At 37.1% G+C, this 13,705-nt stretch overlaps 1 protein-coding gene across 2 annotated transcripts in view; it reads left to right on the plus strand.

Moving 5' to 3' along the window:
• LOC145537624 (U2 small nuclear ribonucleoprotein auxiliary factor 35 kDa subunit-related protein 1-like) overlaps positions 1 to 13,705 on the plus strand; it is a 36,877-nt gene that overhangs the window by 14,295 nt on the left and 8,877 nt on the right. For both annotated transcript variants that reach the window (XM_081568364.1, XM_081568365.1), the window contains exons 3-7: positions 1,369 to 1,447; positions 4,139 to 4,247; positions 4,470 to 4,556; positions 8,406 to 8,444; positions 9,035 to 9,153. In XM_081568364.1, the coding sequence (XP_081424490.1) occupies positions 1,369 to 1,447; positions 4,139 to 4,247; positions 4,470 to 4,556; positions 8,406 to 8,444; positions 9,035 to 9,153 (433 nt within the window). The remainder of the gene's footprint in view (positions 1 to 1,368; positions 1,448 to 4,138; positions 4,248 to 4,469; positions 4,557 to 8,405; positions 8,445 to 9,034; positions 9,154 to 13,705) is intronic.

The following is a 13,705-nucleotide window of genomic DNA, read 5'->3' on the forward strand; positions in this document are numbered from 1 at the left end:
CCCTGTCCTTTGCTGTCTCCCAGGTTTTGCTGAAACTCATGTCCATAAAATTGGTGTTGCCATCCAACCATTTCTTCCTTTTCCACCCCTTTCTCCTTTTACCTTCAGTCTTTTCCTAGCATCAGGGTCTTTTCCGGTGAGTCAGCCCTTTCCCATCTGGTGGCCAAAGTATTGGAGATTCATCTTCAGCACCAATCCTTCTGATGGATATTCTCAGTTGATTTCCTTTAACACTGACTGGTTTGACCTCCTTGCAGTGCAAGGAACTCTGAAGAGTCTAATCCAGCTTCGCAGTTCAAAAGTATCTGTTCTTCATTGCTCAGCTTTTTTGTGATCCAACTCTCACATCCTTATGTGACTACCAGAAAAACCATAGCTGTCATTTCTGCTTTGCATCCTAAAGTCTTTTCTATGGGTGTTGAAAGTCAGTCATTGCAATGGGTAGTGATGCAGTCCTTGTAGAAGCAGGTGGCCAGCGATATTCTTCAGTTGTCAACTAAAATATTGTTGACTTTTTTCACTGCATGAGCTTTGCATAAGTGACAGTTTTTAGTTAGCAGGGCTCATTGAAATTATCCCTTAGATATGGACCTTAATTACCCAGGGTACACAGTGGGGTGCACCGTGGGGGCAGCTGCACTAGCCACTGATTAGATGGTGAGCAACATTCATTGTTTACTGGAATGGCATGCAACATTCTGAAATTTTCAGATACACGAGACTCTGGACTTAAGACTTTTTAGTTGCTGTGTGAGGGAGACATTAATGAGCAAGCAGAAGAGGGGAGCCACAGATGAAATGCTGTGGTCTAAATATTTATGTCTCTTTGTAAATTCATATATAACACAAAGGTGTTGCTTGTTAGATTGCTCCAATGTAACAGTACATTTTTCCCGTTTAAATTACATACTTGTCCCTAGGATGATACAGGATTGTATTAGGATGGTATAAACATTCTGTGCCTATATAACTTATTCCAGTTAACTTCTTCCAAAAGCAATAACTGCTTTTGGTTCTTTATCTAAATAAGTTTTTGTAGTGAGTGTTTAAAAAATGATTTTGTATATTTTAGTTGTCTTTCATTTGTGAATGTCTGTGTTCCATCCCATTCCCCCAATACCTTTTTGAGTATTCTGAACTATGGATTTAAAAAAAAAAGTACAGTGTGTTAGCCATTATTTACATTAAATTTCTGATGATTCAGTTGTCCAAAACTTTGCTCTCTAAAGCCTTTATTATTAGCAGGTTTAGAAAGACTGATGTGTGCCATTATTGTAAACATTGACAATTTCACGTTTTAAGATTTTCCTGCATCATTGACTGAAGTATTATTTGTATTCAGTTTAATAAACATTTAAATTCCCTCAGGACTGTCACAAAAAGAAGAGGAGGATCCTGCTGTTATTGAAAAACAGTTAGAAGAAGAGAAGCTTTTGGAGATAGAGAGGTCAGCACTGATTTAAAAACATGAAGTGTATTCAGTTTTTTTACTTGAAATGATAAAGACTTTATTAATACAGATTTTTCTTTATAAAACTCTGTACAGCTCTGATAGGATGATATGCATTTATGGAGTAAAGGCTGTGTGGGAGGGAATTCTGTATTTTCCCCTTAATTTTGCTATAAATTTAAGACTTCTCCACAAAAAATGTCTGGAGTTCTAGTTTTCAGGGAAGGGAAGGTATCCCACATAATTTTTTCAAAAACATAAATATAAGGGCAAGCCAAGAGAAATCATTTTTAAAGATGTTTCAATTGTCAGTGTGACATAGGTTGTGAAGTCTAATGCAGAGTCCTACAGGTGATTCTTTGCATTTATTTATGTGTTGGATTTAATCTTTTTGGTACACTTTCCTCATCTGTTAAATGAAAGAATTAATACATAATTTGTTCCTGTAAATGTTTTTAATGTGTTTATTGCTTAAATTACTAACATGGAACATATTTATTTTCTCCCAATGGGGTTTTCTTATTTAGTGATAAATTAATAATAATCATGCCTTTCTGTTTAATGTATATGGTATCTTTAAAGAATATATTTGGTATTTTTAAAACCTGTATAAAATGCTTTTTTATACTTTTTTAATTAATTTATTTTTTATTGAAGGATAATTGCTTTACAGAATTTTGCTGTTTTCTGTCAAACCTCAACATGAATCAGCCATAGGTATACATATATCCCTCCCTTTTGAAACTGTATAAAATATTTTTCCCATGAAACCTGTATAAAATATTTTTAACCAAAGTATTTTTCACTGCTTTTATTGGTTCATTGTCTATGCAAAAGAACAACTAATTCAAACAGGAAGATGAAAAGTGAAACAGCATCAATAAATACCTCATACTCATAGAGAGCCTTTGTTACAGAAAGTTGAATGCAAATGTCTGAGTGCAAATGTGTGGTATAAATGTGTGTATTGGGCTGATAGTTACACATATCTTTAAATAAATTTGTTGCTTGTTATGTAATACATATCTTTCAATATCAATACAGAAGTCTAATCCACCCATTTTAAAAACAACGTGCTATTCATTGTATAGATCTAGCATACTTCACCTGTGTATTGTCTGCTGATGTACATTAAGACCATAGTACCTTAAAAAAAATAAGATTACCCTTTTATTGTTATACAGAACTTTAAGTTAGCATCTATGCTTATATAATTTTCATAATTTCTCTATTATTTCCTAGGAAAATGCCTAGAAATGAAATTACTGTGATCAAAGAATATGTATACATAACTGGAGAAAAAGGGCCTCTGGGTTTGTAGTTGCTCCAGCAGTGAACAAAAGTGCCCATTTTTCCCATACAAATGTAAACAGTTCAGTTCAGTTCAGTGCAGTTGCTCAGTCATGTCCAACTCTTTGCGCCTCCATGGACTGCAGCACGCCAGGCCTCCCTGTGCATCACCAACTCCTGGCGTTTGCTGAAACTCATGTTCATTGAGTCGGTGATGCCATCCAACCATCTCATCCTCTGTCGTCCCCTTCTCCTCCTGCCTTCAATCTTTCCCAGCATCGGGGTCTTTTCAAATGAGTCAACTCTTTGTATGAGGTGGCCAAAGTATTGGAGTTTCAGCTTCAACATCAGTCCTTCCAATGAACACCCAGGAGTGATCTCCTTTAGGATGGATTGATTGGATCTCCTTGCAGTCCAAGGGACTCTCAAGAGTCTTCTCCAACACCACAGTTCAAAAGCATCAATTCTGTGGCTCTTTCTTTATAGTCCAACTCTCAAATCCATACATGACTACTGGAAAAACCATGGCCTTGACTAGACGGACCTTTGTTGGCAAAGTAATGTCTCTGCTTTTTAATATGCTGTCTAGGTTGGTCATAAGTTTCCTTCCAAGGAGTAAGTGTCTTTTAATTTCATGGCTGCAATCACCATCTGCAGTGAATTTCAAGCCCCCCAAAATAAAGTCAGCCACTTTCCACTGTTTCTCTATTTGCCATGAAGTGATTGGACCAGATGCCCAGATCTTAGTTTTCTGAATGTTGATCTTTAAACCAACTTTTTCGCTCTCCTCTTAATCACTTTCATCAAGAGGCTCTTTAGTTCTTCACTTTCTGCCATAAGGGTGGTGTCATCCGCATATCTGAGGTTATTGATATTTCTCCCGGCAATCTTGATTCCAGCTTGTATTTCTTCCAGCCCAGCATTTCTCATGATGTACGCTACATGTAAGTTAAATAAGCAGGGTGACAACATACAGCCTTGACGTACTCCTTTTCCTATTTGGAACCAGTCTGTTGTTCCATGTCCAGTTCTAACTGTTGCTTCCTGACCTGCATACAGGTTTCTCAAGAGACAGGTCAGATGGTCTGGTATTCCCATCTCTTTCAGAATCCATAAGTTTATGGGAAATATCAGGTTTACTAGTTCTGCAGTCCTCCAGTTGCCACTCAAAATGCATAGTAATTGAAGGGTTATACTTTCTCAATGTGAAAGCCTAAATTTTACTTTGAATCTTGCTATTTTCTTTATTGGCACTTGCTGAAGTTTTATAAAAAATTAATCTTTCATGACATTTTAATCATTCCCCAAATGTTTTATTTGCTATAATATATGCAGTGTAAATGTGTATGTATTTGTAGAATGATGCCAATTCTTTTTATTACATAATTATATCAATAGGCAAAACTTACATGATGAATGGTTATTAAGGGAGCAGAAGGCACAAGAGGAATTCAGAATAAAGAAAGAAAAGGAAGAGACAGCTAGGAAACAGGAGGAAGAACAAGAGGTATGCTTTTAGTCAAATTAATCAGCTAGCTAAACAGTTAAAGTAACTTCTAATTAAAGACTTTTTCACATGAAAAAATACATGTCTTGAACAAGAACAACAACCACAAAAACCTTTAAAAAGCTGGATTCTTTGTGTGACCAATATATACTTAATTTTTTAAATTTACTTTTCCTGTGTGGTAAAGGTTTTGAAAATTAAGTCTTTCTTTCCTCTTTAAAGACAAAGTTAAAGGAAAAATGGGAAGAACATGAGAGAAGAAAGAGAGAAGAGGAGGAGCAGAAACAACAGGGGAAAAGAGAAAAAGAGGTGATTCCTATCAGTAGGGGATAATTACATGGAAGATCCCCTGGAGAAGGAAATGGCACCCCACTCCAGTATTCTTGCCTGCAGAATCCCATGGACAGAGGAGCCTGGCAAGCTATAGTTCATAGGGCTGCAAAGAGTTAGACACGACTGAAGCAAGTTAACATAAATGGGGTATACAATGGATTTGAAGCTGTAAGCCATGTGAGGGCTTGTAGTTTTTCGTTTGTTTTTATTTATTTTTTGTTTTGTTTACTTATTTTTGGCTACGCTGGGTCTTCATTACTGATCTTGTGCTCTGTCTAGTGGTGGTGTGGGGGGGCTATTCTTCATTGTCTTCTCGAATTGTGGAGCCCCATCTGCAGGGCACAAAAGCTCAGTAGCTGTGATAGTGGTCAGTCTTTTTCTGTAGCACACAGGCTTCAGCAGTTGCTATGTGAGGCCTGTGCTCATAGTTAGGCTTGCAGGCTTAGTTGCCCTTGGCATGTGGGATCTTTCTGGACCAGGGATGGAACCCATGTTCCCTGCATTGGGAGAGCAGATTCCTAACAACTGGACCACCAGGGAAGATCTGGTTTGCTGTTTAAATGTCATATTTTTTTTTGTACAGACACACACTAGAGAGTTTCCTAAAAATGTTTTTCTTTATGTTCATGTGATAGCAGTTAAGACTCTCTTAATTTAATGTTTTTTTCTTTAGTTTTACCCAGTGTGAAACACACTTTATAATGGGCAGAAAATTTTTCTTTAGAAGAGAAGTAGTAAATGTTTCAGTGTCTGCAGCCCATTACATGTGTTACAAAGCAGCCATGGCAGAATGTAAACATATAACTGTGACTGTGTTCTAGTAAAATTTTACATAGAAGCAGACAGCCTTTGTACCCCTCTAGTGAATGATGCGACTCTCAGGTTGTGTTGTGTCTGTTGACTCATTTTAAAGACATTTTATATATATTTGTCATGTTTCCTTATGACCTGCCACCAAGAAGTATTTAATTTCAAGAAAGAAATTGAATATTTAAGAGTTAGTAGATTTTTTTGTTACTATTATTAAATCTTGACTTGATTAATGTGTAGCTTAAACAACTGACTTGATACATTTGACTTCCTGTCCTTAATGGTGTGATTATTTCAAAAATTCACAGCCCATCTTTGCTTGAATGACTTCATTAGATTTTTTTTTTGTAGTGTTTCTAATCCTGAATTACATAAAATTGAGTTTTAACCACCATGTAGTGGGAAAAGTTGATTTGCTTGTGTCTTGGTCATAATGGGGTAGAAGTAGTCTTCCCAACCTTTGTTTTTTGTATCTCAGGCCATTAATTCCAGTGCAAATTTTAGGCATTTTTATTTGAGTACTACTTTTGGGAGCAGATAATGAGCTGTAACACACTGGACTTTCAGGGGACAAGATGTTTGGAGCTTTTTAATTTGTTTATAGGGAGGAATCTATTCTCATTTTAACTATAGAGTGTTTTTCACTTGAGCTGTCCAGGGTTCAGACAAAAGTTATGGCTTTTTTAAATGAGATTTTTTTTTTAAGAAAATATAGAAGACAGAAAGCATATAGTATAGTCATCCCTGATACTTCAAATTATCTTTAGATTTTTATAATGCCCAGTATATTATAAAGGGTACAAAAATAGCTGCTAGTACATGGCAAAATCAGGCTTTGCTTGTTGGAAATTTGTAGGGTTTTTCCAAAGTATTTTGAACTGTGCAACCTGGAGATACAGAGGACTAACTATAGATTTTATGAAGATTTAAGAAATACATTCTGCTGCATGCTGGACAGTTGTCTTGTTGACAGTTGTATTGTTGATAGTGACAGTAATGTGAAAAAATAAAGTGAAAGGAAAAGGGTAAAGTGAAATGAAAAGGATAAAGTGAAAGGAAAAGCAAAGTGAAAAAGATAAAGTCCCTGCTCTTAATGTTACTTTGCTAGATAGGGGAGCTGTATGATAAGTCACTGTGAAAGATAATTTGAAGTGAGGTTAAGTGCTGCAAAGAAATAAAACAAGATGATGTGATAAAAGTGTTGGGATTAATGGTATACTTCCGTAGATAAATCATGGAAAATTTCTCTTGAGAAGCCAGTGTTTTCAGCTGTTTCCTGGGTGCAGAGATCTCGGGGGGGAAGGTTTTGGGCAGAGAAGGACTCTTGAATGTGGATCTGAATGGAGGTAATTGTCTTTAAATCCCAGACACCAAAGGACAGAGTGGCAGAGGAAGGCAGCAGGTCAGAGGGCTAGACAGGGTCAGATCATTTAAAGCCTCCTGGATTGGAAGGAGTTTGGACTTCATGTTAGTATAAAGGAAATCCGTTGTCTTAACCTTTAATAAATCATCACTTTTATTTAAATAATTGGGGATAGGTAACAGTGACCAAAAAGAGTAGAGTCAAGATAAGGCTGCTGTTTCAAGTAGGATATGATGTATTTGTGATTTGTATAAGGATCTTCCCTGTGGCTCAGTGACAAAGAACCACGCTGCCAATGTGGGAGACATAGGCATTGATCCCTGGGCAGGAAGATCCCCTGGAGGAGGATCTGGCAACCCACTCCAGTATTCTTGCCTGGGAAATCACATGGACAGGAGGAATCTGGCATGCTACAGTCCATGGGGTCCCACAGAGTCTGATATGATTGAGCACACATGCCCAATATGAGGATTGTGCTTTACAAAGATAAGTACACAGATCTGGGATATCTAATGGTTAACTGAGGGGAGTTGTGTGGAAGGCAAAGGGAGAGTCCAAGTCATGCTCTCAGGAGTTTAATTTGAATGAGTAAGCAAAGAAAATGGCAACATCAGTTAGTGAGTTTGGATATTTAGAGGGTCAACAATGAGGGAACAAAGGTTCTGTAGAGCATGAAGTGAAGAAGTGAAGTAAAGTCGCTTAGCTGTGTCTGATTTTTTGCGACCCCTTGGACTGTAGCCTACCAGGCTGCTCTGTCCATGAGATTCTCTAGGCAAGAATACTGGAGTGGGTTGCCATTTCCTTCTCCAGGGGATCTTCCTGACCCAGGGATCAAACCTGTGTCTCCCACTTTGCAGGCAGATGCTTTACCCTCTGAGCCACCAGGGAAGCCCAAATGAAAGTGAAAGTCATTCACTCATGTCCACCTCTTTGTGACCCCATGGACTATACTCTCCAGGCCAGAATACTAGAATGGGTAGCCTTTCCCTTCTCCAGTGGATCTTCTCAACCCAGGGATTGAACCCAGGTCTCCCACATTGCAGGCAGATTCTTTACCAGCTGAGCCACAATTTCCTGTCAAGCATAGAGGAGTCTTAAATGCCATCTAGATTTATCAAGTCTTTTATGTAATTATTTTGCATAATTCTTGTATGTAATTAGAGAAGTCTAATGTGATTAAAACATATTCAAATAGTACTTAGAAATGTATTGAAGTTTTGGAGAACTTACTTTCCCTTATCAGAAAGTTTGAAGTCTCTCATACATCTGCAATGCTACTTTTCATGTAATAGTTTTAGCTTTTATCAAATGTTATCATGTGTCTAGTGTTGTATTTTATAATACTCATTGATACCTCATACTGAAAACTAGTATGTGGTATGTATGAGTAAACATACTAACTACTGTTTCTGAAATTTGTAAGGGTATTTTAAAAGTACTTTTACAATGTTTTATTCCTTTTTCTATTTAAATAAAAATTTTCACCTATATTCTTTTGAAAGCTTTTCAGAAGGTCTGTGCTGTAGAAGGCAAATAACAACCTGAAGCCTTACATGTATAGGGTTTTTTAAATCTTAAATTGAGGTTCTTAACCACAAAAACTGTATTTTCAGATTTTTAGATTTTTATTCATGCTATTTTTGCATTTTTAGGAAGCTGTGCAGAAGATGCTGAAACAGGCTGAAAATGAGGTATTGTTTTTAAACTTTCATTAAAATTTTGTGACCAATGAACACTTTTTTAAAAACAATACTGCCAGAAATGTTAATTTTGTGGTTAAGTTTCTTAGATCCTGTCTGAATGTGGGATTCACATCTGAGGCTCTGTGATTTATACAACAACAACAAAAATGAATTCATGAATAAAAGCAAAAATCACCCCTGTGGACTGGACTTGTTTATAGTCCTTAAAGTATATGTAGCCAGCCTCATACATTTTTACACCCAGATGGATGCTTTAATTTGGATCAGAGTAAATCAAAGGGGTGGTTCCCTAACAAGTCCTTAGACCCTTTTCAGAATGGATGGACAGAAGGGGAATCTAGGTGACAGCTCCTGGTAGCCACGGCAGTGCCTGATGATGGACAGTGCCAAGGAGCCAGGCGAGACACATAGCCCCTGTCTGACGACAGTTTGTAGAGTGTCAGTTGTGTGCTACAACTTAAGTGTATATTCTTACAGGAATCTTTTTATTTTTAAACAAAATATTTTAGATACACTTTAAATCTTTCATTCTGATAGATTTTTAAAACCACCAATAAAGTCATGGTTATTTTCAACAGTTGGAAAGTGGTGCCACATGGCAAAACCCAGAACCACCCATGGAATTAAGAATAATGAAGAAAGATCGAGCTAATTGTCCATTCTACAGTAAAACGGGAGCTTGCAGATTTGGAGATAGGTAAATAAATTTGTTTTATTGTGTCAAAATTAAAGAGAGTGAAAACATTGAGGTTCTTAAGTTCTCTTTTGGGAGAGACACAATCTTTAGTTTAAATTATAAATCATATGACGTCTATTGCTTTCTTGGTGCTTTTCCAGTTCACGGTATGCTACTGTTTGTTAGTTAGACTTAACCTACTTCTCAGGTGGTGCTTCCTTTACCTTCCTCCCGTCCCTTAAAAAGGTCTTTTTGTTTGTTTTCTACCCTGTGCTTCAGTTGGTCCATATGGACAGATAAACGGCAAAATAGAACATTTGTGCTCTTTCAAGAAACTGTAGAACCCTGGCTTTGTTTTTCCAGTGGAAATCACTTCTACAAAGTGAGCTTTTAAAATCTGCTTTGCTTTCAATGAGTGTGCAGAACAAAAATCAGAGTAAATAGAGATAAAGTAGACTCATTAACAACTCTCATTATAATCAGCCTCAGTAATAGAGCACTGGGTTCAAAAACTAGCTTCAGTGGTTGTCATTTTGGGGAAATTAAGCTTTCTGTACCTTAGTTTCCTTATCTATAAAATAGAGATTAAAAATAGTATCACCTTTATAAGGGAGTTGGGAGGCTGATGTGAGTGAATACATGGAAAGCACAAAGAACAGCGCAGGCACAGGTCAAGCAGTCAGTGTCTGGTTATATTTTCATTATGATTAATGTTCCCTTTGTTATCTGAGCCATTCTTGTTCCATATTTCTTTGGGGTCAGTGTTTCTGAGACAAAGGATATGGAAATCTAAGTGTTGATCTCTTCACCCATTTAACAAATATTTGAACATTTGTATTCCATGCCCTTTTGATTTTTATGAATTGACTCATGTATCAATAAACAGTCCAAAGTAGATACAGTAATTCACCCCTGTCCATAGGGAATATGTTTCAAGTACCCTCCATGCCTGAGCCACAGGTAGTACCAAACTCACTGTATACCATTTTTTCCTATACATACATATCTATAACAAAGATTATTTTTAAAATAGACACAGTAAGAGTATTATTACTAACTTAGTAACCATACTTATTAATATTAGTAATATTACTAATTGGGCTTCCCTGCTGGGAAGCTAATAATACTTAAATAATAGAGTAGTATTAATAATATGAAACAGTTATAACATGAGGAGAAGAAGTGAGGTGAATGTCTTACGCTTCAGTTAGCCTTCTTATGATGTTATCGTAAAGAAGATCGTCTGCTTTGGTGATCTTTAAACTGTGATGGTGGTTTGATGTTGATATTGACATCAGGTTGACGTCATTCAATGGAGCTCTTGACAGGATAGCACAAGACAGCATAGTATTTAATCACATTGCTCAGAACAGCACACAATGTAAAACTTACGAATTGTTATTACTAGAATTTTCCACTTACTGCTTTAAGACCCTGGTTGACCAAGAGTAATTGAAACAACAGGTAAGGGGAGATTAATAGAATAATACATATATTTGTAGTAAATAATTCAGTAGATTAACTATTCCAGTTTATATACTGAGGAGTATAATTGTTACAATATGTGTTGTAATATTATATAGTATACTAAGGAGAGGACTCCCTGGTGGCTCAGATGGTAAAGAGTCTGCCTGCAATGCAGAAGACCCAAGTTTGATCCCTGGGTCAGGAATATCCCCTAGAGAAGGAAATGGCAACCCACTCCAGTACTCCTCTTGCCTGGAAAATTCCATGGACAGAGGAGACCAGGGGGCTACAGTCCATGGGGTTGCAAAGAGTCAGACATGACTGAGTGACTTCACTTTCATGAGGAGAAGGTCTCATCGTGATCTTTGTTGTTTTTAGTTTAATCACCAAGTTGTATCTGGTTTGTGACCCCGTGGACCATAGCCCATCAGGCTCTTCTTTCCATGGGATTGTCAGGAAGAAGACTAAAGTGGTTTGGCATGCCCTACTCCAGGGGATCTTCTTGACCCAAGGATCGAACCCTCATCTGCTGCACTGGCAGTTCTTTACCACTAGTGCCACCTCATAGCATTCTATTAATCCCCAAAACAGAAATGAATAGACAAATCCATGAAACGCACATTCTTTTATATATTTATTCATAATATTATCCTTGCTGTTAGCTTTTTCCTTCAAAAAAGATTTTTCTTTTTTTTTTCCAGCCTAAACTTGTCTTCACCTTTTTACGTTTCTAAAAATAATAATGCTGAATGGTGAATTACATCAGGACCATCTGAAAAACTTTTTTTTTGTTTGAATTTTTATTTTTGTGTGCAATAGGTCTTTTATTCATTGCTGCTCACAGGCTTTCTGTAGTTACTGTGAGCGGGGGCTACTCTTGCTTGTGGCACATAGACTTATTGCCACATGGCATTGAAAAACTTTTTAAAAACATGTTCTTCAGGCTCATCTCAAATTATGTGTCTCAGATAAAATGTCTGGGACTGAGAACCATTCATATAGAATATTTAACTACTTTTATATTCTATATTTGGGATTATATTTGCTGATAGTATTAATGAAGGTATTCATAAAGTCTGGTAAGCAGTGAAAGAGTCCCTTTGAGGAATCAGAAACAAAGACAAAGGATTTTACTCCTTTTTGTAACCTTAAGATTCCAATTTTACATTTAATCTCATAAAAAACAGTAATTCATAGGTTTAATACACTAACCTTCAAAAAAATATTTAGTGGATTAGTTTTGAAAGACAACTGGGACACATTTGTGTGGAAAGTTGAAGTTCCCTTTCAAGTTTTTAGCTGCCTCACCCCTTGTTTTTATTCTATCACTAATATTTCCTTGGTTGTTTAAGGTTATCCTTGAGGGCTTCCCTGGTGGTCCAGTGGTTAAGAATCTACCTTGCAGTGCAGGGGACAGCAGTATGAACCCTGGTCTAGGAAGATCCCACATTCTGCAGGGAAACTAAACATGGGCACTCTAGAGCCCATGCTCTACAACAAGACAAGCCAACAATCAGAAGCCAGTGGACCACAACTAGTGGCTCCTGTAGTAACTAGAGAAAAGCTCATGTAGCAACCAGAGATACAATGCAGCCAACAATACATAAGTTTTTAAAATTGAAATTATTCTTGGGACTCCACCGATGGTTCACTTGTTAGGACAGTGTGCTTTTACTGCCAAGGACCCAAGTTCAGTTCCTGATCAGGAAACTCAGGATCCTACAAGGTTTGAGACACAGGAAAAAAGAAAAAGATTATCCTTTTATTGGGTTCATGTGAAAAAAGGAGAGATTCACGCAGTCACACATGACAGTTGTTCCACAGAGATATCCATAGTGGTCAGATTAGTTTGTGCTTTGCCTAGTCACTCAGTTATGTCAACTCTTTGTGACCCCATGGACCAAATGTAGTATGCCAAGCTCCTCTGTTGGTGGGATTTTCCAGGCAAGAATACTGGAGTGGGTTTCCATGCCCTTTTGCAGGGAGTCTTCCCAGCCCACTGATCGAACCCAGGTCTCCCTTACTGCAGGTGGATTCTTGACCATCTGAGCCACCAGGGAAGCCCTGGTGAAAGTGAATTTAAAATGCTACACACTGTCATTAAGAACTGATTATTTGTGTCAATTCATAATACTCGCACAGACATATGAAGTTTGCATTAAAAATGTCCAAGCAGTGTTGTGTGTATGTGAGAGTGAGTCAGGAATTTTCATTTGTGAGATTATCGGAGAGATATGCCAATAACCTAAGTATTTCTTTGGTTGCTTGTTTTTATAAATAGTAAGTTTGAATCTTTCTGAAATTAACATTTGTTGAAGTCACAGCTTTGAGAATTCTCTCTACCACCTCTCCAAAGAAAGATAACTACTAGTGAAGAGATGCAATATCTGTCATGACTTTTTTTATACCTTACCTACTTCTGAAAGTGAATTTAAAAGGCTACACACTAAGTTAAATAAAGCAAAAATAGGAACCAAGATGGAAAGAAGGAAACAAATTGTTATGAATATGCAGTAGGTTTGAAGCTGGATTTTAATGCCTTCCAGTTCTTTTAAAGTGCTTCTGGGAATCACAGAGGTTCTATCCCTTTTGGCTGCCTTTTCTTAGCTAACTTCATTTTTTAATACAGTCAAGGTTGTATGGATGCTTTCCTGTCCAGTGGGAATTTTCCCTAAACCCAGTGACTTGACTGGGTTCCAACATACATAGATGCGTATTTGACATCCTGGGAACTAGAGCTGAGTTACAGTCTGTGACAGAATTTTAAATTTGTTAATTAAGGTCCTTATTTACTGCTATATTTATTTTCACCAATAATATTTCAGTTTAGAGTTAACAATGCCAGCTGAGGTAAATCCTTTGAATTCTGTTAGTAGCTGCTTCGGAATGTATATCAGACTTCAAGCTGAATAATCTAGGAGGTCATTTGGAGAGTAACATTCAGCATTTCAGAGGTACGCATGATAAGTATGGGCATTCTGTATGCATTGTATTGGTAGGTACATAAAAAGTCTACAGACTTTTTCATCTTACAATACTGAATCCATGAAGCAACTTGCTATTGTCTCTCCTTGAACTGCTGGCACCTACAGCTGACCAGTTTTTA

This window comes from Giraffa tippelskirchi, chromosome Y (genome assembly GCF_054371585.1).
Source record: "Giraffa tippelskirchi isolate mGirTip1 chromosome Y, T2T-mGirTip1v1.2.pri, whole genome shotgun sequence".
In the NCBI taxonomy this organism is placed as follows: domain Eukaryota; kingdom Metazoa; phylum Chordata; class Mammalia; order Artiodactyla; family Giraffidae; genus Giraffa; species Giraffa tippelskirchi.